A 24,155-nucleotide genomic window follows, 5' to 3' on the forward strand; every position below is an offset into this window, starting at 1 on the left:
TTTTTTTTTTGGTACGTGGAACAAAAAGCAGCACAATCTGCAGAACTTATTAACTGATTGGGTTTTCCACCCCTTCTTTGCATGCTGCCGACGCAGCCAGAGCAACCTATATGCTGATCTTATTCCAAAAGCACAGTATTCTTTATGCTGCAAGAATAATAGTTTTGTGTGCCATAACGTACACTGCAAGAAAAAAAAAAAAAAAAGCCTTTAGGAAAGGCATGTGCTGAACACACACAAAATATGCAGGATGGAAAACGACCAAATGTAATTAAGCTTATATGAAAGCAGACATTCCTATTTGCAGAGCTCTGGCTGCATTTCTATGAGAAAGAATGCACAGAATTTCAAATCATGCTCTATTTAGACAATGTCAGAATAAAAACACATTTCCCCCCACCCCCCCCACCCCGAAGTCTCTGAAAGGCAAATCTCATCAACAGAATTAGAGAGAAAAAGCAATCCAAAGATACTGGTTTACATATTCCTTCCCAACCAAGAAATCAAGTATCTCCCTCTCCCGGCTAATGGCTTTATAAATTCAGACTTTAAACAAAAGCAAAAAAAAAAAAAAAAGAAAAAAGGAAAGAAACCTAATTCTCAAGCTTCCTACTTAGCACTGCCTCGCTGTTGATGATTTGTGCGGCTGTGTGTGCGTGCGTGTTTGAGAAATGGAGAGATAGGCTTAAAGTATTTTCCATTTCATCAAAGAGCATATATTACTTTCCCGGTTCGCTCCGGCGTTTGGTTTTATGCCCACCCCTTTTCCATCTGCCCATGTCTGAGATGCACAGTGCAGGCGTACAATCATGAGCAGCTTACGACACTCAGTGAACACTAGGTGCCTCTGCATGCTCTACCAACATACTGCTCGGCTGAAGGGAAGGGATTCTTGCTGTCTCTCTGCTCTAAGCATCACCTAACAAGCAAAGCGAACAAAGAATGGGAAATAAAGCTACCCTTAGCCGGTCAGTGAATGCATGGTAATCTCTCTATGGAGTAAAGGTTGTGCCGGTCAATGGTCGTTGCAAATGATGGACATTAAACAGATTGCCAAATCCTGTGGAGTCGTTAGTAAAGAGTTTGGAGTTTTTTTCACGCCACAGTGTTAACTGCAGAGAAAAGGACAGAGGGAGAAGGAGAAGATCAAGCTCATGCACATAGTTCTGAAACTTGCAGGTCCTAGGAGTCAGCTAAAAAGCTAGCTGGACAAGCCTTGAGCTCTTTGAGCAGAAGCGAAGTGAGACATTGTGAGCTTGCCAGCCTTGCACAGCACTGAAAGGGACTGAATTTGTAGCACAGAGGGGTCTTTTTTAGCTCTGCATATAATTAGTCCAAACACAAAGGAAGCAACTGAATGGAGGTTGTCACTCTCTGGAAAAGGGTGGGTAAGACACTTTTTAATTAAATTCTTTCATGAAGAAAGATTTTTTTCTTTGCTGCAGCCTTTAACATGAACAAAATCACTATCATTTTACCTTTGAATGTCTGTGAACTTTAATGCTGCACAGCTCCTGCATGCTGTAAAGTGAAATATTTGGCTCTGTGTTTGTTGTTTGCTGTTCTGCTTTGGTTTTGGCTTTTTTGGTTGTTTATTTTTTATTTTTTTATTTTCCCTTAAATAAAATATGATGTAGAATTTGAAAAGATTCAATGGACATTCTCGAGCATATTTGGAAATATTCTTGCTAATGGATTTCCTTCTTATCGGTCTCTGTTTAAACTGGCTGCTGAGGAAGCCCCCGGGGTTGATATTGTGTACGCTGGGTATCTTTTCTAAAATGCTTCCAGCCGTGAATAGTGGGTGTCCACAGCTATGTCGGTGTGAGGGCAGGCTTTTGTACTGTGAATCACTGAATCTCACAGAGATGCCTCGCAACCTGTCGGGCATGATGGGCTTGTCTCTGCGGTACAACAGCCTTTCAGAGCTGCATGACGGACAGTTCACAGGGTTAATGCAGCTCACGTGGCTCTATCTGGATCACAATCACATTTGCTCAGTGGAGGGGAATGCCTTTCAAAAATTGCGGCGAGTGAAAGAGCTCACCCTGAGTTCCAACAAAATAACCCAACTGCCCAACACCACGTTCCGACCCATGCCAAACTTGCGCAGTGTGGATTTATCGTACAACAACATCCAGGCGCTGGAGCCCGACCTGTTTCACGGGCTGAGAAAACTCACGACGTTGCACATGCGGTCGAACGCCATCAAGTTCGTGCCGGTGAGAATTTTTCAGGACTGTCGCAGCCTGAAGTTTCTAGACATAGGATACAATCAGTTAAAGAGCCTGGCTCGAAACTCTTTTGCAGGCTTGTTCAAGCTCACCGAGCTGCACCTCGAGCACAATGACTTGGTGAAGGTGAATTTAGCCCACTTTCCCAGGCTCATCTCCCTGCACTCGCTCTGCTTGCGGCGGAATAAAGTTACCATCGTCGTCAACACTTTGGACTGGATATGGCAACTGGAAAAGCTGGATCTCTCTGGCAACGAAATCGAGTACATCGAGCCTCACGTCTTCGAAAGCGTGCCTCACCTCAAGTCCCTGCAGCTGGACTCCAACCGGCTGACCTACATCGACTCCCGCATCCTGGACTCCTGGAAGTCCCTCACTAGCATCAGCCTCTCCGCCAACACCTGGGACTGCGGCCGCAACGTCTGCGCCCTGGCCTCCTGGCTGAGCAACTTCAAGGGCCGCTACGACAGCAACCTGCTCTGTGCCACCCCCGAGTACGCGCAGGGCGAGGACGTGCTGGACGCCGTGTACGCTTTCCACTTATGCGAGGACGCGGCGGACCCCACGAGCGTCAACACCCTCTCCCCCGTGACCAACAACAGCGACCAAATGTTCGGCTACGGCTTGGCCACCGCCACGTCCAACGTGCCGGATGCCGACGAGGAGCCGACGACGTACGCCATCACCGTGACGCTGCCCGGCGAGAGCGCCGAGAACGCCGTGCAGATTCACAAGGTGGTGACGGGGACCATGGCGCTGATTTTCAGCTTCCTCATTGTGGTTTTAGTGTTGTACGTCTCCTGGAAGTGCTTTCCTGCCAGCATCAGGCAGCTAAGACAGTGCTTTGTGACACAGCGCAGGAAGCAGAAGCAGAAACAGACCATGCATCAAATGGCTGCCATGTCAGCCCAGGAGTATTACGTTGATTACAAACCCAACCACATCGAGGGAGCCCTGGTGATCATTAACGAGTACGGATCTTGCTCCTGTCACCAGCAGCCAGCGAGGGAGTGCGAGGTGTGATTTGCCTTGGGGATTTAAACAGTGTGCAACCAAATAGCGGCGTGCAGGCAGAGAGCGGAGCGGGGGGTTTGCTGGGCTTTGCTGAGGATTTCACAGGCACTCCTCTGCCGAAATCGCAGGAGGAGCTGCCGGCAGGACTTGATATTTTAGCTTTATCGTGTCTTAAAATCTTCAGGACAGCCAATCTTAAGATTTCCTATGCTAATACTCCCTTTGAAGATCTGTCAATATTCAGGAAACTGAGAGTGTAAAAAGGTACCGATTATTGATCTTTTGTAAACTAAGGAAAATGTTTAAAATAAAAAAAAATAGCATTTACAGTTTTTACAGACTGGTGTATATTACATAAATTGTTCCCTGTATACAAAATGCAACAGTTTAACCTCTTTTCTCTTCATTCTGAGTGTTGAAATGAAAGTCTGGAAGCAACGAAGCCACGTTAAAAATAGACAGATGAAAATTAACCCGATGGCTTCCCATTGTAATTATTACACATTCACGTACATGATGTTACTGGCGGTATGAAGCATGACACTGGAACTCTATTTTTGTTAATGTGCTACCTGTAACTGGATGTCAGCACAGCAAGGAGCTGGTGCACCTCAGAAAGGCTCAAGTTTTGCCCGTGTCCCCGGGACAGGATTTCTGAGGCTTTTTAAGCACAGCTCACTTGTAAGTTGCTGTAAGATCCCTAAAAACCTGCATTGTAACCCCTAAAAGTATTTTGTATCACAACTGATCATATTGCAAAGTCTCTTTGAAAAAAAAAATATAATAATGACAAAACCCAAACAACTGAAACACTGCCGAAAAAGTACTAGTCATCATTTTGTTTAAGACCAAAAAAAAAAATATGGAAAAACCTAAATTGAAGGGCTCTTACTAGCATTTCCCACTTTTATGCTTGTTCTGAGACATGCCAAGAGCAGAGAAACCCTTGCTTCGTGCACTGTAGAGCCACGATGAGAGGAGGAGAGCAGAAGGGGCTCAGTTCTCAGTGGTGCAACCTGTGTGTGCCGGGCGTGCAAAACCTCGGCTGCCACGCTGCGAGGGGGACGGAGCCATCCGGGCACACTTCTGGGCTCTTGAGCAAAGCCACCCCGTGCCCCTCACTGCCATCACCAGCCTCCACTAATAAAACCACCCCGAAACCTCTGCAGAGGCTGAGAGCGTAGGCACCCTCCCTCCTAATGACCGAAAAGACGGAATTCATGGTTACGAGCAGTCATTTGGTAATGTAGAATCACACGGCTGTTTTATTCTGATTGCCCTTAAATAAAGGCTTCCTTTCCTCGTATTTCGGGTTTTTCATTCCGGTATGTGAACAACCTACTGCTTGATCTTTGGAACAACTCCTCTCATACTAATGAAGACAGGGCAGTTTTATAACAGCAGGCAGAGCACCCTGAATTTTTCTTCATATAGCATAACATGCTAGCAAAACGTAAAGTAAAATCAAGAACTGGGTAACATTGCTATGCTTTGTACATATTTCTCTATTTTTAAGTTGCCAGCAATGGAGGAAAAGATGAGAAATCTAACATCCGTTTTAATTTAACATGGGTTTGGTTTTTTTATAGCCTCCAAGTGCCACCTATACTCAAAAGCCTACAACAGACTTATAAGATTAGGCACAGATCTTATTTTTTTTCTTGTTTCTCCTGCAAAGCAACTGTTTCTCCAGTTGTTTAGCTGCTAATTTTAACTGTAAAGAGTGAATTTTATATATTTTTATCTAACTGACACTATTTTGGAGGGTTCCAAACTTTTTTCCTCTATTTGGTACATCCCTCGCCCTGTTTAATATTAAATATGAAATAGCCTCTTAACATTTTTTATTTAATGAGACTATAACATTATCAACGAGACCAATGAGAGTATATGTATTGGGAGAGGATTCTTTATGGGAAATAAACTTTTTTATTTTATTATTTATTTATATATATATTTAAATTAAAGTCACTGAAAATTTACCCACAGCTTTGAAACAAGCAGTCTCTGTCAAAGCGAGGCCTTTCTCTGTTCAAACACCTGCACATTTCTGTTTCTGTGCCTCAAACCCACGAGGGCCTGATCCACCCTGAAACTCTCAAGGGACCTGCAAGGCAGGGCGCCCACATGGGAACCTAAGAGCTAAGGTAGAGTAGGTAAGGAGAGAAAATACCTTGTGCCATGCTAACTGAGGGCCAAAACGTGTATTTCCCTCTGTACCCTCCCTCTGAAACCAATAGGGATTTTAACCGAAAGACTAAAAAAACAAGGCTAACTTTGGGCTGTGTTGTATGCTCCTCAAATCACCACCCAGCACTGCAATCAGAAGGACTGATTACAGCTAGCTGCCAGCAAGCCTCCAAAACCAACCATGACTGCTAAAATATTGGCTACGTATGGTAAAAAAAAGAAACAAAAGCTTTCTTTCTGTAGTGACCCCCTGTTGCTACAAGGAAACGTAGTAGTGCTGTCATGTTTTTGGCCCTGTAAATCTGATACAAAACTGATCCCGACAAACAATCGTCCTGTGGTTGTATTTCTATGTATTTTTAGCATATTTGTGGGTTGGATTTTAAACACGCCAGTGTTTGCACCCCTCTGGAATTATTCCCGCTGTTTATTGGTGTTAACAACGTCGAGCAACATTTGCAAGACGTGAGCAATTCCACCTTTGCAATTTATTCATCTCTGTGCTTCATGCGTCTTGCATCAGCAGCTCGAGTAAACCGAACAGAACATTTTGCTTTAAAGGTGCAGCGATTTCAGAAGGGAGGGCTTAATTTCGGTACTGCCTGTTGCTATTTCTCCCAAAGAAGAGGTAATGACCACCGATGACTTGCCACCTCCAGCAGGATGATGGATGGATCCTCCGTGGAGAGGACAGCGCTCACTAAATGGCGGAAAATGAGGTGTTTCACAACCTTCATGAAAAACATCTTTTTGAAGGGTAATGTCCTCTGGAGACAACCTCCTGATGATCTCCAGAAACTGTCTGAAGATCTGGCAACCCCTCTGCTGGTGGAAAGAGGGGGGTCCCTGGGTGTCACTTGTTACATGGCACAGAGTTGTGCTCCTGGCTGCCCACATCTATTCTGAAAGTTTACATGAGAGCTACAAGGACAATAAAAAATAAATGTGCAATATTTCATTTCAATCCAGCTATTACAAACCCAGTTATTCATCCTGCTCCAGGCTGCTTGCATTGGTATATAAGAGAATTCTTATATTTATAATGTATTTATGGCAACTGCAGTGATTTTCCCTCACTCCTCCTTTCAAATTTCATGTTTACCAACTGTCCAAACATATGTCATTCCCTCTTTTGATCCCCTTATCCTGGCTTACTATACGGCTTAAAAAAAAAAATGCTTTTGGGGTTAATTGTGACAGTTTCTTCTTCAGGAGATACTTGGGGAAAATCAAAGGAATTAAAATATTTTAAATATTCCCCTTTTTATTGTTCCACTTAATAAGGCTAATTTTCCTTTTGTCATTAGGTAATTAACATTTTTTTTTGGAAATGTTTTTAATATGTAAGACAGGGTGAAAGGCAAGCTACAGAACTACCTTTTTGAGGCTGGTTAACACTCTCAGTGTTATAGATCTCTAATATGCAATCTCTTGCTGCTAGCATCAATACACACTCATAGTGCAACCAGTGATGAAGGAACTGTTGCTGTGTATGCTTTGAATGTATATAAGGGATGATTTATTTTCCTTTCTGTCTTTTTTCCTTTCATTCTGTACTAAAAAAAAAGAAAAAAAAAAAAGAAAAGAAAAAAAAAAGTGATATGAAACCACAGAATCGATGCTAATGTACCACATTCTGTTTCTGGCCTGAATATATAAAATACAAAGAAACTCTGTGTTAAAGCTGCAACTTCCCTCCTTTACCATGCTGTTACAGTACTGCAGGGAGCTCGACCAGGGGGATGAGCTGCTTCTCCGTGTCACAGTCGTACTGAGATGCTCTGCAGCAGGCTGAAGATGCAGTCCCATGCCTGGGTGGCAACTGCCTTGCACACGTGTGCAGAGAAAGACCATTACTGATACCTAAGGATATTTCTGTACGTTTTATTAGATGCTCTGTGCTTTTATAGCAAAGGCATCGAGGAGTACTTGAAGTGTATCTATTTGATCATTTTCTTTGGCTCTGGTAAAAAGCCCCTCATTCGCTTTTGAGATGGACTAAATTTGTTTCTTGTACGTGTCTGGTTCTGCACTGATAGCAAAAGGATGCTCTGCACACCCCTCCCCTTCCCTCCGGCTTCTCCAGTGGTATTGGGAATGGCAAATAAGAAGTATTTGATTAGGAAGCTTATTGCTAGTGCGATAATAATAATAACAAAAATAATAATAAAAGAAATGAAGAGGAGACAAAAGATGGAGAAACAACAAGTAAATGAGGTTATGGCTGGCTTCCTCTGCCTTTTCTTTTTTAAACATGGCAAATCTAAAGGCCCAGCACAGATGAAAACCAAGACTGATGGTGGGTGGAGAAAGCAGTTTTTAAAACTGTGCAAGCGGGGATGAAACAGCTTCTGGAAAGGAGGGCACCGCACCAAACACTTCCACAGAGCACGAAAGAGAAAAGGAAAGGGCGAGGGCAGAGATGAAAGGAAAGACGAGAGCCGGTGAGAAGGCGAGGTGACCACCGCGCACGCGAGGTAAATGAGATTTTTCGGTGCCTTCGCCTCCCACGTTGAAGCCGTGGTGAGGACAAACAGCAGTGATTTAAGCAAGATACCCAGCATCTCTTTCTGTCTTCTCAAACACACACACGCATTTGCAGAGGAGCACACGGACACGCTTTCTCAGACACCCGCGGGCAGCCCCATCATTGCCTCTGCCATGAACTTCTTCCCGGGCAGCTCAACATCCCCTCGTCCATCAGGTTGTTCACTCTTCCACTGCTTCTTCCACTCACTTTGCTGGCTGGACTTCCTACCTATCCCAGTCATGGCTCACCACACACTTCCTAGAAAATCAGACTTTTATAAGCCACATATCTCATTTTTTCTGTCCTCTAAGAAACCTCCATTTAGAGAGAGGGGGAATCGTGTGCTACAGCAGATTCTCCTGCTAATTATATCCACGCTCATTTTCCCTCATATTCGACTTCTGTATGCACAGCTATTACGACAAACATATCTGAGGTATTTTTGCTGGGTTCAGTTTATCATTATGCACCAAGGTTATGCTTTTCCTTGACCTGCTCAACCCAGTCTAATATTAACAAATTGAACATTTACACGAGCTCCTTTCCAAGCATGATGTTGATTAGGAATTTAGGAAATGCTGGTGATTTAAAGATTAACCTTTCATAGAATTACTGACATAAACCAGAGCTATTATGGTATTAGGAGCAACTATTCAGAGCATACTCTATGCGAAAGAAAACCAACAAAGCACATTTAGAGCCATGGAGCCATGCAAAAGACTTTCCATATTCTCAAGTGATTTCTTTCTTTCCTTTTTTTTTTCTTTTTCTTTTTTTTTTTTTCCAGACAAAGCTGGTGAAAGGAAAGAAGTAAGTGCGATCTACCTCTAAAGTTATGTAGAGGGAAGCAAGGCTACAAAAATAATACAGAATCCAAGCAACAATCTTCTGCTGGCATGACAGAGCCTGTAATCGGGTGGGTGGCTGCGAAGAGCCGAGCTGAATGCTGCAAAGCACTGTAATTTTATTGCACTGTGGCTGCTTTAAAGCGAACACATTTGCAATGAAATCTGTATTTCCACGAGAACATGGCAATTGTTTTTGTTACAAAGATAACGTCACTTGTTGGCATTCAGACACAATTATTGAGCCTTTAAACCAATTACTGCTCTATTCGCCTTTGCTGGTGCGATAGTTGGGCGAGCTGGTCAAATGTGACAGGCTGCAGTGAAAGGAACTCGAGTTCAAAGGACCCAGATTTGCATTACAAGAGAAGAAATTTAGTTTAAGATAAACACCAGCTTTTCACCTTTTACTTCACTTTTCCTCATCCCAGAAAATCCACATATGCACATCGCTTATAGAAATCAAGAGATAATTGGCAGTGGCTAAAGAATAACATTGTGAGTGCCTGCACTTGGCAAGCAGCACATACTACTGTGCTCAGGCACTTTATTTTAAACCATTTCGCTGCTCTCATGTTCTTCACATCCTCACCAGACGCCGTAACTAGTGCCAGGGATGTCTTTCAGCACGGGTGCTATGGGAACCTGACCGATTCGGTTCCACGTCTGAGCTAAGAGAGCCTAAATCTGAGATTTCAAAGGTAATAGGTAAGTACAAAAATCGGCTTCATCACGGAATTGCCATTTTTAGCACAGCAGATTCATCTGACTGACATGGGTAGAAACTAAGCTCATTCATTGCAAACTTCGTTCTGGCCTTTTTTTTTTTTTTTTTTTTTTTTTTTGAGACACATCCTTGTCCTAACAGCAAACGAGAGCATGACACCGGAGAGAGGTCTTAAAACTGTATTTTCAGTAAAATCCGAGACTAAACATAATAATAATGCATGGACATATCAATCTGATTAAAAAGGTTTATCCAATAAAGGCAATTCAGTTTATATATAGCAAATCTCACTAAAGCAGCACACCTCTGTACCCTAGTGGTTACAAAAAGGTATGAGCAAGCATCCTGATAGCTGGGGCCTCAGCTTGAAAACAGGTTTCTGAATATCCTTTAAAATACACACTTTCCCTCTATTTTTAATCTCACTTTACACTCTCACCCATCTTCCATTCCCCAAACCTCACAGGCAGAGTGAATCGAAGGTTGGTGGAAGAAAACCTTGAAAATCCCAAACTAAATGGCAAGGACAGCCCACAGCTGCTGAATTCCAGAGGTTTGGGCTCTTTTACCAGCTGCCAGCCGTTTGAAACACACCTGCAATCAACCCTGTTTGCAAGTCGAGAGCTAAAGAAAGCTCCTAGGAATAAACCTGAACCTGTCCCTATTCAGTGCCTCTGCTGACAGTCTGGCTTGCTAAGGGAGCCTGGTAAATATTAAAGAATGTTAATAATAATGAGAGAACCCACCTGGGGATTTTTTGCCCCCTTTTTATAAACTTGGCTCCATTCTGAAGTTTATCTTGACAGAAAATTTACTTCTCCGATCCAGATTATTTCCCAAAGCAATTTTCCAATTGCAAACAGAAATTTATGGCTGCTGCTAAAAGGTTTGCAATCCCGGTGCTAAAGAGGCCACCGCATGTCAAATGTTTACCTTAATTTCATGTAAATGTCACTCCATATTGGACATTCTATATTTCTCTGCTGGCATATGCAGCTGCCTCCATCTTCATGAACCTTCCCTTTGCCCCATACGTACCCTCACAGCAGCCCAGCACTCATTGCTGCTGTCAGATCAAATTCCCAAACAAAAGTTAGATGCAATGAATTTATCATCTAATTGCTGTAGTCTAATAAATTGAATGTGAATCCTATGGCCCTAAACATGCAAAAAAATGATGGAGTCAGTAAATGAATGGAAGAAATGTATCCGAAATACACTTGGGGCAAGAGGGAACATACAAAACAAAAGACATTGCGTAGGATGAGGCTTAAAGTTGCAGAAGGTGAGGGCAAAAAGGTGTTGTACAGAATGGAGAAAATCACTGCTAAAAGAAAAGGGGACGGTGCCCATAGCAGATTAATCAGGAAGAGAATTAGGTGATAACCGACATAGGAGACACTGGTCAGGGGATGACAAAGCACTGTGGCGATATTTCATGACATAATGAGTACAGACAAACACGGGTTTGCAGTGGGGAAAACAGCAGTCCATGAAGTCCAGCGAAGCTGAACCCAGAGCTCTTCCCTTGGAATGTGGATTGTTTTGGGGTTTTTGTTGTCGGTTTTTGTTTTTTGTATGTTTTTTAAACATCTAAACTATTTTAATTCTATCCGTTATGCACAAAACGTCAAATATGCTGAACCAAGTGTTGGTGGGTTTTTTTGATGAGTGGCATGTCCAGGCTCAAGTAAACCCAATTGTGTTGTTTTTGTGCATGTATTTCACTCATTCCAATGCCTGTTAGGCATTACACAATGTTATTCTAGTCGGAGGAACAAAGGTCTTCCCCAAAATGTTCCCCTAAGAAGTTTTATGATGTTACATCATTCCATGTCTTTCTTTAAAAAGGGAGTTGAAAAGTTTTCTATTTTTTTCCCTGGTTATGTTTTCCTATTATGTAGAATAACCTAGCCCCAATCTGTCATTTTTCATTAGCAAAGGAGTCAAGCTATGGTTGTTAATGACAACTCCTAATGAGGATTTGATGAATAAGTCCTGGAAAATGAAACTTGAAACAAACACTTAAATCTACCTCAAATCTTTTGTTTCCAGGTAAGTGAGTTGTCAGTAAATGGGAAATAAAACTTAGAGCATTTAAAGCAAAGTAGTGCATTTAAAACCGTAGCTCATTAGGTCCAAATGGTGTTTATCAAGAAACTAAAAAATAAAATAAATAAATGTATGAACGAAGCAGAGGAGCTAGTAAAAAATGCAGATTTCTAGTAAATGTAGCTGTTGCATCAAAAATGGGATGACTGAAATGCATTGCACTTCCCCTACCTTACATCTGAATAGAGATGACCGTAACGGACTGATAAATCTTATCTCAGTAGCTGTTAAGTTAGATCTATTAAGGTCTGTAATATCATGCAATAGGGAGAAATTGGCTAGTCTGTGGAGCAACAGCATGCTGCTCTAATCCATTATAACCCCTGCTTTGGGGCTACCTAAGCGACATCCAAAACCCGGCAATTTTCTATCTGGTCTTCCAAAGAGCTTTTTACAGAACACCTGTAAAAGACGTTCAGGCTCCCATAAATAAGCTAAGCTCCACGGACACAGAAAATTAGCTAGGTGACCAAAAATACAGTGGCCTTTTACTCAGTGCAGCAGAAACGTGAGCGCAGCATCCTCCCAAGGCCGGGGCTGCTGAATCATCCTAGCAACAATCAGGAAATGTTTGACAACGCGTTTCAAATGACAGATTATTTACGCTGCAAAAAGTAATGAAAATCAGGAGGACGTGCAAAGGGACTTCCAAAAGCTGAAGATTGCATGGGATGAAATTCGGAATTGTGAAATACAAAGCAAAAGACAAAATTTAAGGGAAGCTGTTCATCCATGCCTTGGAGATGGGAGTTATATGCAATAATTGGACAACTGTCATTTCAGATAATGTATTGAAAATTTCTGCTCAGTGTGTGGAGGGGGAAAGGAAGGAAAAAGAAAAGTGAAATAACTTCTAAAATGTATATACAACTAAAGAGCACTTAGAAATTAAAGACTGATATTGCTATGCCTTCAGTTAGGAAACTGTCCCTAGTTCTGCTAAGCATAAATTACGAAATAACATAACTGCATGATAAAGATAAGCTGCTAACAAGTGAAAGGAGGAAAGATTTGGGAAAGTTTGTGTGTAAAGAGAGATGCAAAGAGCCGGGACCTCCAGCTGCAGCAAACAGCAAAACGCGTACCCATTCCCCCTCTAGCGGCCAGTCCGCACAGGGTTACTGCAGAAATTAATGAATCACTCGCTCAATCCCAAAAGCGAGAGGCAAAACACCGCCAATTGATTTTAAACCATATGCACGCACGCACCCCCTCTTTTTCATTCCACTCACAATTTGATATGATTTCAAATTATATTATTGTTATTGTACTATTCCTCGTCAAACTGCCTGCCGTACTCCTTCGTCGTTGCTTGTCATTAGTCGGAGCTGGAGCTGTTTTACAGCCGCGGTAATTTTTTGTGATATGCTTGTACCTACCTGCAGGAGGAAGATATGGAGTGTGACAGAGGCCACTGCACAGTTTAGCAACAGAAATAATCATAAAGTAAAAACAAAGCAAACAAAAAACAAAACAAAACAAAACCAACACAAAAACCCAAGCAACTTTGGAACTCATTGTAGAACACGTCACTAATGCAAAAAATAAAATAGATAGTTGTATAGAAATGGGAACAGTGAACTAATTGAGTACATATACCCCCAAAATCTTTTGGATTAAAAAAAAGTGATTTTTTTTTAGGACCAGCTGGGACAAGGCACAACATGGAGTGGGCTTGGTCCTTTTTATTTCCCAATCAGCCTGCATGACCACAGGCACCTGGCGAAACTGAGGCTGGAGAAGCCCTTCCCAACCCTGTGTTCCCAACACATACAGGTTCTCCTTGCTCTGTCACTGCTTCCTCTATTTTCTCTAGGACAGTTGCAAAAATCATAACCCCTCCCCCACTTTTACCAATTTCTCTGCACAATGCAATGTAACAGACTACTTTTCGTTTCCATCTCTTAGCAATCTAGCACCTTTTGTGGACCGGAGGAGTCTGAGATGCTAAACTGGATGCAGAAAGAGGTGCTGATGATGACTGAAAAGGAGCAGTGCTCTGTTTCTGATTGAGATAATGACAAATTGCTCATTGGGAGTATATTTTTTGTCTAATTTTCTGTTCTTCACAACAAACAAACAACAATAAAAGAAAAAAAACAACAACAACACAAGAAACCCAGTGGCTTGGCGCAGAAACGAACATCCTCTGGTTGCACTTTCAGGGACCTACTACATACTCAAGATAATAGGCTCTGTATAAAGGTTGTGGTTCACAGGGAAGACAAGAAGTGGAAAGGGATTATGTTTTTCTCTTGTAAAATCTTTCCATCAGTTACGTTTCTCAACCAGTGCTTCAAACCTTACAAGTTTTTTTTTTTTTTCCATTACAGGTTAATTCATGTATAGGACAAACAGATGAATTACGTAACCCTTTCTGCTAATGGTTTGCTAAGGAATTGCCCACGAACATGTTTCTGATTAAAGCTTATAACACACTGTTATTTTTGTAATTCACCTGTATTATTTCTAATAAATAAAGCAACGATATATGGTGCTGCACTGCTCTTCTATAGGTTATTCAGAAATTACCAATGAACCACCATAGATTATGCCTTGCTGTATCTTATGGTGGCTTTTGGTGAAGACTGAATATTAGTTTAGATGGAACTCACAGCTGGCATTTCTATATTAATTCGAATATGTTGTTATTAATTTGTTCAGCTGAAACTAAAGAATAACACAATAAACAAGGCACAGTTTGACTTCGCATGTCTTAAATTAAAAAAAAAAAGAACCTATTTCCAATGCGTCTTAATAATTTTACCTAATTAAAAATATTTAGAAAACAGATTATTCAAATGATTTGTACATAATAATGTGAGCAATTTGCTCTTCCAGCATAAAATGAATTCATTACTATCCACAGTCAGAGCAAATTTGATAGTTATAGTCTATCCTCTACTGATGCACCTACAGACAATTATATTCCTAATATTCACTGTCAAGACAGTTTCAAGAGTAAGAATATAAGGAACTGTACAGACAATAGACAAACAAACAAAATGCAGTTGAGTGCTGTTAGGATGGGCACAAGATAAGAAGGAAAATCCTACAGAGAAACCTAAAGACAGCTGACACGCTGCTGAATCTCAAAAGACTTCCACGCTGATCCACTAAGGACATCTCTTTTTCCACCAACACTTACAGAGAGGCATGTATATATTTCTGGCACTTTTAAGTGATGGCGTATGAGTGGCTTGGAGCATTTGCTAGAGCACAACATATTGAGTGGGAATTTTTAAATCATTTTTGAGTGCAATAATATGCCTATTCATAAATATTTTTTCCTAGATTTCTTCTCACAGTAGACAAAAGAGACAATTTTTAGCTGATGAGCCATAAGTCTCTACAAATTTAAGAATGGGGGCTTCTTCAGAATGACAGCCTGGTGTATACTGTGCTTTCCCTTGAAGGACATTACTGGGGTAAATTAAGTGCCAGATTCACTGCTTATTAATTAACAATATCAACAATTCTTTCTGCATTACAGATAACACATTTTACAGACAACCAGAAGCAGTTTCATTACAAAACTTATCTCTAAGGCTCTTTCCTGTGCCTCTGTCTGCCACAGTAATATAAATAAATAAATAAATCATAGTTGCGATGGTAGATCATTTTTCCCTTCACTAAAATTAAATCTTAAAAGCCATTTAATTAAACTGAATGATAACTGAATGACTTTAACCATCCAAAGAATTCAAACGAAGGATGCTCTCTCCCCAGATACTAAAATATGGCACAACAATGTTTTGCCACGAAGAGGCAATCCTTAACAAAGCAAACTATTCTGAGCAGGCATTTCTTATCCGTAAATAACCTCCCTGTAACGTCATTTCTTTTTTCTTTTTCTTTTTTCACTCACAAGTTTTTACCTTTGTCTGCATGTCACATGCATTTACAACACATTCTTCAGTCAGACCACATGCTCTGAACAACAGCAAAATGTCAAAACAAGGTCCAGATGATTTTTTTAATATATATTCTCACTGACTTTAGTAAAAGAAGGACTACGTTTTACGTGAACTATCTGCTTCAGGTGTGCCTTACAAACACTACTCTGTTTACATCATTAAATCAGCCTTGCCCCAGCTGAAGCTTTACAATATATAATGCATACATGCTTTTTGTGCAGCTTCTGTATGATGTTCAACTCTATACTTAAAAACTGTTTCCAACCAGCAGTAAACACTTAGTTCGAGCGATTTCATTTTCTTTTTAAATGCTCCATTTTTTCTGACTTCAGAAGTTTTATTTAAACTAGAGCTAACCATATACGAGTTTGTTTTCCCTTTCCAGGAGTTAAAAGGAGAAAGTTTCTTTGTATTTCAGACATAATTTGCTAAGTCTCTTATGCCTGTATTCTGTGCTTCCAGAGGAATAAAGAAGAAATTTAACCACTGAAAGAATAGGAAAATAGATTTGCAGATGTAGCAACCTTGTAAAACTCAGAGTTCTGGAAAAAAAAAAAAAACACACTACCATCAAGAAAAAAAAAATCATTTCCCAAATTGTCCCAACTCTCTTCCTTCAGAGATTAAACGAACAGTGATGCATCTCCTACATGAGTCCTTTCAACTGCCTATAAAAACACTCCAGCTTCAATTCCGTTCATTTGATAATGCTCTCAGGATTATTTCACGCCTGTCTCTTGATTCCTATATTCGTTGATGCTACACTTTTTTTTTTTGCAAGGTGAACATAAGTTATTTTATTCAGAGCTGTGGAAAAAAAAGAACCGCTCCTTGATGTATTAGTAAGGTTTCCATCACTACAAAGTAAAGCAACAATTGGGATTAAAACTGTAGAAATCACATTTTTTTGAAACTCTTGCCAACTACATAATTATGCCCAAAATGATTTTGTGCCAGGTGGCTTTGGCTAACAGATGGAATGGTATATTTGTTCACTCTTCATAAACCAAGCTCCATTCCAAAAATTGTAAGCCAGAAGTATCTAAATTATTGATTGACAGTTACATATGCCTAATAATTAATTAAAATAACTACAAATTGCAGTGAGTCTCAACTGCATTTAAGAATAAAGAAAATGTATGATGGTATCTTAACATTAACATTTTTAAATCACAGCAACTAAAAATAATGAAGTGCAGACAACAGAGCTTTTGTACGAAGTGTCTTGGAAAAGCTTAAAGCAGGAACATTTTCAATTGTTCCTATGATTCTGTTTTACCAAATACCAAATTTCACCAAATGCTTACTAAGATCAACTAGTAGTTATAGAATCATAGACTCATAGAATATCCCGAGTTGGAAGGGACCCATAAGGATCATCAAGTCCAACTCCTGGCACCGCACAGGTCTGCCCAAAAGTTTAGACCGTGTGACTAAGTGCACAGTCCAATCGCTTCTTAAATTCAGACAGGCTTGGTGCAGTGACTGCTTCACTGGGGAGCCTGTTCCAGTGTGCAGCCACCCTCTCGGTGAAGAACCTCTTCCTGATTTCCAGCCTAAACTTCCCCTGCCTCAGCTTAACACCGTTCCCGCGGGTCCTGTCACTGGTGATAACAGAGAATAGGTCACCTGCCTCTCCACTCCCCCTCACGAGAAGTTGTAGACTGCGATGAGGTCCCCCCTCGGCCTCCTCTTCTCCAGGCTGAACAGGCCCAGTGACCTCAGCCGCTCCTCGTATGTCTTCCCCTCTAGGCCCTTCGCCATCTTCGTAGCCCTCCTCTGTACACTCTCCAACAGTTTCATGTCCTTTTTGTACTGTGGTGCCCAGAACTGCACACAGTACTCGAGGTGAGGCCGCACCAGCACAGAGTAGAGCGGGACAATCACTTCCCTCGACGGACTAGCAAAGCCGTGCTTGATGCACCCCAGGGTACGGTTGGCTCTCCTGGCCGCCAGGGCACACTGCTGGCTCATATTCAACTTGCTGTCAACCACAACCCCCAGATCCCTCTCTGCGGGGCTGCTCTCCAGCGTCTCATCACCCAGTCTGTACGTACAGACAGGGTTGCCCCGTCCCAGGTGCAGGACCCGGCACTTGCTTTTGTTAAACTTCATGTTGTTGGTGATCGCCCAGCTCTCCAATCTGTCCAGATCTCTCTGCAAGGCCTTTCCACCCTCATCCAAGTCCACAGCTCCTCCAAGTTTGGTGTCGTTGGCAAATTTGCTCAAAACACCTTCTAGTCCTACATCCAAATCATTTATTGAAGAGGACTGGCCCTAAAATGGAGCCTTGAGGGACCCCACTAGTGACCAGCCGCCAGCCAGATATGGCCCCATTTACCACAACCCTTTATGACCAGACCTAGCAAATGTAGTCAGGCTCGGGTTCAGAAGACTCTTCCCAGACAACATATGAACTAAATAATTGTCATTAATGCTCTGGAGAGAGAAATCGAACGGAGATCAAACCAAGAGACAACCACTGCTTTATGCATCCTGAATTAGGCGTCATCTAAGGCTGATGTATTTCTCACCAGCAAGTCCCAGATGGACAACTGGCTAGCTTTGTTATCCAGCGCGTGGGCAGTGAGTCCGTTTCATCTGGATGTGTCAAAATGATTGTCAGCTGGTAATGAAGGCAGCAACAGGAAATCCAGCAGTCTGAAGGTGCTAGACTTCCAGCATATATGCAGACAAACTGCGCTGAGAGTGCATCTCAGACTGATGAACGAAACGTGTCATCAGTCATTTTCATGCTGGAAACACAAAGGCAGAAGAAGTCTACAGTGCTGCTGACCCTGTCCCAGTATTTCCCTACATGCAACACTGATTTTCCAGCCTGTGCAATGACCCTCATCAAAATCCCATGAAGCTGAGGATAACAATGGATGCATTCCCCCTCCCCACTATGGGAAAATAGTAATTAATTTAGGGAAAAAAAATAAAATGAGAAAAGCATTTTGTCATAGTATATTAATAACCCTACTTCTGCTATCACAAAGCTGTGCCAGAAACATTGATTTAATAGGCACTGCAAAGCAATTACCATGCAAATAATATTAGCCAGTAATTTATTATTTTTTTAGTAAACTCCTTGTTTTGGCTAGCGGACCACAGTAGCAGATCCCAACAAGATTGCATAATTGCAAGATATTTCAAGTGCCTAAATAGCTGTGACACCAAACATATGAAGCAACAGTTTTCAGACTGGCCTGTTGATCTGCTTGCAACTTCAAGTATGGACAACTTAGGGAGCCAACAAAAGAACAATTTAGCCAGCAAAAAGAGTGCTGAAGCGATGGGAGGGACAGATATTAAGGAAAGCACTCTTTTATTAGTGACATTAGCAAGGATAACATTGGAGAATAATGCAGAGAGGTTTGAGCCTCCTATTAGGAAATAACACTCCCACCCTAACTCTTTTCTTTGCCGCAGTCTTCATAAGAAACATTTTATTTAGAGTAACCAAGTCGATCATTTTAAGGAACATACACTCATCTATTATAGCACAGGACCGGAAACTTGCTTAGATTGATACAAGTGCTAAAGTCATGTTCAGCTTTACAAGTTGCCTGACAATCTTCCTGTCCTGGATTGGAGCTATATGATTTCACCTAAAGCACTTCATTTTGCTCTTCATTTCACTATCAGAGAATGGACTAAGTTGCTTATCTCACACCAGAGTGCTGGTGTGAGACTCAATATAGACATTTATTCTATAGCGAGTGGTCAAAATATGATGGTTTTCATTCCTTCAGTCCAACATGGTTTTGTGTAATCAATTTGGTCAAATAGCAGTTTTGGTTGCAAGTTATCTCTGAAACTAAAGATAAGTTTATTAAGATTCAACTTCCAGATACAAGGCAGGATTCAGTATTTTTTCTGATTCTCCTGTTGCAGGATGCTGATGATATGGTCAAAATATGGTATAAAAGCACTTACCTTTCTTTGTTTCCCTCACCACTTAAAAAATCAGATTCGTCTTTTAATTAACAATCAAAATGCTCCAAATATAAAAACACATTTCTGTGTATCTTATGATGAGGAAGAGAAAATCAACGCTAGCATGTGCTCTATAACTTCTAAATATTTTGGGGAGGAACAAAGGAAAATGAATTTCTAGTTAAACTGATGAATATACAAATATTGACATTGTTGTGCTCAAGATCAAGTACAAATTGAATCTGTGATTTCATTTATGGAAATAGGTACGCTGGGGAATGCAATTACTATCTATAAATCATTTCGCTATAACCTTCTACTTCAATATCCTTAAATAGTAAAATGCAACTGAAGCTATTTTAGTTAAAGCCCGTACAAAATAAATCCTTGTGGCAACACTCATCTGTCAGGAGATTTGATGTTCTCCGAAGTACTTGTTGGTATTAAGCAAGCAATCTCTCACTTCTAACAGACTTTGTTATTGATATGTATGATCTAAGTAGTTTATTATTTATAGTTAAGCCTGAAGTGATATGTCAAAGAAAAACACAAAACTACGGAAACTGCATATTACAAGACCTAAACTATTTAATTTTCATACAAAACAGCTACTGACATTTGTGTTCTTGTTGACATGATAACACAGCGAACAATTAAATGATGCCTCCTAGGAAATTGGGACAAGAAAGTGTGCCTTGGTCAAGTCTGTCATCCCTGAAAAGAACTATGAAACCATCGTATAAGCAGGCACTTTAAGCAGGCCCAGCAAAAGACAGAAAGACCATCAGAAAGCTAGTAAAAATACCAGTGGTAAAATAGATAATTTTACAGAAAACTTTCAGACCATGTGGACAGTTAGTGAAAATGTCATCAAATTTCTAGTGCTCAATTCACTGCAAGACTGAATGAATGAATAAGCAAGGTAATGGTAAAGGGAAGATCCTATCTTCTGTAATTCAGGTTTATGCACAAGTTCAGTGCCTTTTTCTGAACCCATTTTAATACAAATGTGTATAGAAAGATATGTTTTCTTCAAAACAAATACTAGTCTCCTGAATTTCTCCATATTTCTACTAGTCTTACCTTAACCTTTATCTTATGATATCATACCTGATATAATAACTGAAATAATACGTCAGTATTTTGCGATCCCAATCTGCCTCATTTCCTCAATAGTTCAGGCAGGATGGCAGTTGACATGACAAAATCAGGAACGCATTTGCCATTTGCCACAAACCTACACCCAGATACGCAGACTCTCTAGCTTTGCCAAGAAGTAGGAGTATCCACAGGCAAAGATCCCATTTTTAGACACCAGTTTTAAAAATACAGTACTGGTGGTTAATAAAGCGCTAGCTGTCTATCCCGGAATTTAACACAAATATTCAAAGCTTGTATGTATTTTCAAAAATTGGTATATTATATGGCTGGACTGATTCTGTCTAGCAGATGATATTGCTGGACTGATTCTGTCACCATTATCTCAGACAGGATTTTTTGGTATAACACAAACCTAGGATCATCAGCGAGAATCTGCCATTAGCAGTGCTGTTTCCATCCAACGTGAACAGCAGGACACCTTCCTATCCACGTATGCATCAAGTGCAGTGTTTTCGCAGGGAATGGAAGTTGACCTAGTTATGTTGTGCCATTAACCTCTGAAATCACGATGCCTGTAGGTGAGCTGATTAAACTCCTCACCGCACGGCCCTTGGAGGAAGCAAAGCTAATTGTGCATAACAGGAGCTCAGTTACAAATCTTCCTATTTTATTCAGGTTTTCAAAGCAAAATGGTTGTGCCTAGACCTGTCCAGAGAAGTTGGTAGCTCAACCAAGTTAATTTCAAAGTCTGATTTTACCAGAGGAATTTTAAAAATTGAAAATTACACCAGTGATATGGAGAAACCAGAACCTTATGAGTTACGAACCTTTTTCCCTTCTCCTCTCTGCTGGGAGTGTGCTTCATATATACAGATGAGAGCTTTGTGTTGATGATGCTGATTAAACTAGAGCATGGATCAGGAGAACAATTTGTTTTCTTAAGGCACATCACTCCATCAAGGACGTGGTAAGATCTCATACCAACCTTTAATTCTCAGTTATTAAGTTTACAGTTTTAGCAAGTTTGAAGTTTGGAGTTTCAAAAATAACCTAGCTGTTGTCTAGTTTCACCCTTAGTGGCCACCCATGTTAGACAGTGGTTGACAGCTAATAAAAGATAAAGGATTATACCACTCTTCTGGAAATCTGTGAAAAAGGTTGGTTGTAGCATAAAGAGCTTTTAAATAAACACATCAGCATGATCAAGCAACAATAAAGTTTTTTTCCTGTTTTACTTCTACCATGGTAGCTAAAAAAAAATTCATTCTCAGATCAAAGGTAGTCAAGTAAATTGAGAAGGTTCCACTTCTCTAGTGGTGTTACAGACTTCATTCTACTGGAAGTTTCTGCTGATTTGTGTATTCAGTTGGCTGGCTTCAGATTTTTAAAAGATGACTGAGGTTTCTCTAGAATGGTAAGGGTGTATCAACTCCTCACAGAGGTCTGCTGAATTCTTAGTAGTGTGAGGCCAGGGCTATGGACAACTTATTTCCTCACACACACAAAATGTATGGACTCCTATTTCCAGGCTGAGGATGAACAGTCTGCAAGCAACCTAAAGATGCATACATCGCACCAGAGAGGACAGCAGCTTGCTGAAAATGACTTTGAAGAGCTATTTCCAGAAGCAGCCATAATTTCAGGAACAAATTCCATTCAAATAACTGAAATCACCTCCAGCAAGGTCCTTTACCTCTGGCTGACTGTGTAATACAAGTTTCCACATCAGGGCTCAGGAGCTGTTGCAGTCTAAAATCACACCCTACTTAAGAGTAATTTCTTCATGTAGGTAAGCAACGTCTTCTGAAAATATAGATCAGCTTAATTGCAAGAAAGATATAAAAATGCCTTGTAATAAGCTACTGCCATCAGCATATCAAATGGCTGACTTAAAGCTAACTGAATACTTCCAATTTCAACTAGTCTAAGCAGCCAGTAGAATAGCATCAGATGATAATCACAGGATAAGAAACTCTATTCTAGACAAAAGCAGTACTGAAAAAGACATGAGCTTTTCAAATCTGTTGCAATGGAAACTGCATTCAATCGTTCTCTATATCTACGAAGGGTAAGACAAGAAGTAGTCAACTCAGTTTGCAGCAAGAGAGATTTGGATTATATATTAGGAAGCATTTTCTAGCTCTAAATACAGTTCAGTACAGAAGTTGAAATGAAATTTATTTGTGCCAAAAATTTTTGCTTTTTAATCCATTATTGCAATTGAACCATATTAGGACTCTTCCAAATAGCTGTCCATATTATATTGCTTTTTAGGAACAACAACAACACTGTATTTTATGCTGCAAAACTAAGACCTTTTTCACTTACTGTCAGCTCAACAATTTACTTGATTTAAGCTTAAAAATAACTAATGATATATACAGATCAGTGAAATATATATGTGCACGTATGTATGTTCTTAAGTTCTTGATAGCATATAAACTGACAAAATGTAACACAGAGTAGGACAGAGGTGCAACTCCCTGGTTTTATTTCATTCACCTACTAAAATTGGGCCAGTGTTGATCTCTGCATTTTCCATTCACTTTGCATTCCAAGACTTTCTGTTGTGCTGCAGTAGTCCAAAGAATAAAGACTTTCAGGAGAAAGAGTGGGTATCACTAACTTTGATCTTTCATGTTAAGAACAAGACTAAAGCCTTAATACTTCCAGATGGGTTCCTCAACTGTGATATGGTGTAGTTTAATTTGGAGATGTCTTTATACTTTTGATTTCTAAATTATTATATACAAGCTTAATATTTTTATTTAGCTGCAAAAAAAAAATTATACAAGAAAATATCTGAAAGCAATTTAAGAAGCTATTTAGCACATTTTTCTACAAGGCAAAATCATTTGGATCGTTCCTGACAATGTTTGTCTAATCTATTATCAGAAGGATAATATAAGGATATATGAGGATTTTTCAGTGTCCTCAGGCATCTTCAGTGCTAACACTCTTCTGATAATGTTTCCTTTAATTCTAATCTGGATCTTCTCTGCTGCAGTGCTATTCCAGAACTATTTTTCTTGTCCACCAGGAAAGTAAAACCCCTTTATTCCATTCCTCTTTGCAGCAGCCCTTTACATAGTTCAGGGCCTAGAGGAAAAATTGTAGCAATTTTCACTTTTCCAGACTAAACAACACTAGTTCCCTCAATCTTCTTTCATCAGTCATATTTTTCTAGGGTTTTGATCATTATTTCACCTTCCTCTTCAATCAGTCTTCATCCTTCTTGCAGCCTGTACCCCACATTGACAGAGTACTTCCGCACAGCTCTTACAAATATGTGTAGGTTTTACAAATATGTCCTGCTGATACACTGCTGACCTATACACGTCATGATGTACAGTAATAGGATGCACCTACATCCTATTTCTACATTTACATTTTCTCATGTAAAGATACTTAGGGATGATAAGTAGATTAAAGAAACATTTAGGTTTTGCTATCTTATGTATAAATATTGAAACTGTGCATATATGCGTTTACAAATAATTGCAAAAATATTTTTTTTTCAGCATAGTGTTGTTTCATTAATAG

At 40.4% G+C, this 24,155-nt stretch overlaps 2 protein-coding genes across 17 annotated transcripts in view; one reads left to right on the top strand and one right to left on the bottom strand.

Annotated features, from left to right (window-relative positions):
• CTNNA2 (catenin alpha 2) overlaps nucleotides 1-24,155 on the bottom strand; it is a 476,933-nt gene that overhangs the window by 153,276 nt on the left and 299,502 nt on the right. Inside the window, exon 1 of one of the 16 annotated variants that reach the window (XM_083835466.1) lies at nucleotides 960-1,092. The exons of the other annotated variants lie outside the window; for them this stretch is intronic. The gene's annotated coding sequence lies outside the window, so the exon portion shown is untranslated. Of the gene's footprint in view, nucleotides 1-959; nucleotides 1,093-24,155 lie in introns of those variants that run through there. 16 annotated transcript variants of the gene reach the window in all.
• LRRTM1 (leucine rich repeat transmembrane neuronal 1) lies at nucleotides 1,692-3,572 on the top strand (the record flags this gene model as incomplete). The annotated part of the gene is made up of 1 exon (XM_083835475.1): nucleotides 1,692-3,572. One exon carries the CDS (start codon nucleotides 1,692-1,694, stop codon nucleotides 3,255-3,257), a length of 1,566 nt encoding a protein of 521 aa, XP_083691601.1. The 3' UTR covers nucleotides 3,258-3,572.

The sequence above is a fragment of the Anser anser genome (assembly GCF_964211835.1).
Source record: "Anser anser genome assembly, chromosome: 4".
In the NCBI taxonomy this organism is placed as follows: Eukaryota; Metazoa; Chordata; class Aves; order Anseriformes; family Anatidae; genus Anser; species Anser anser.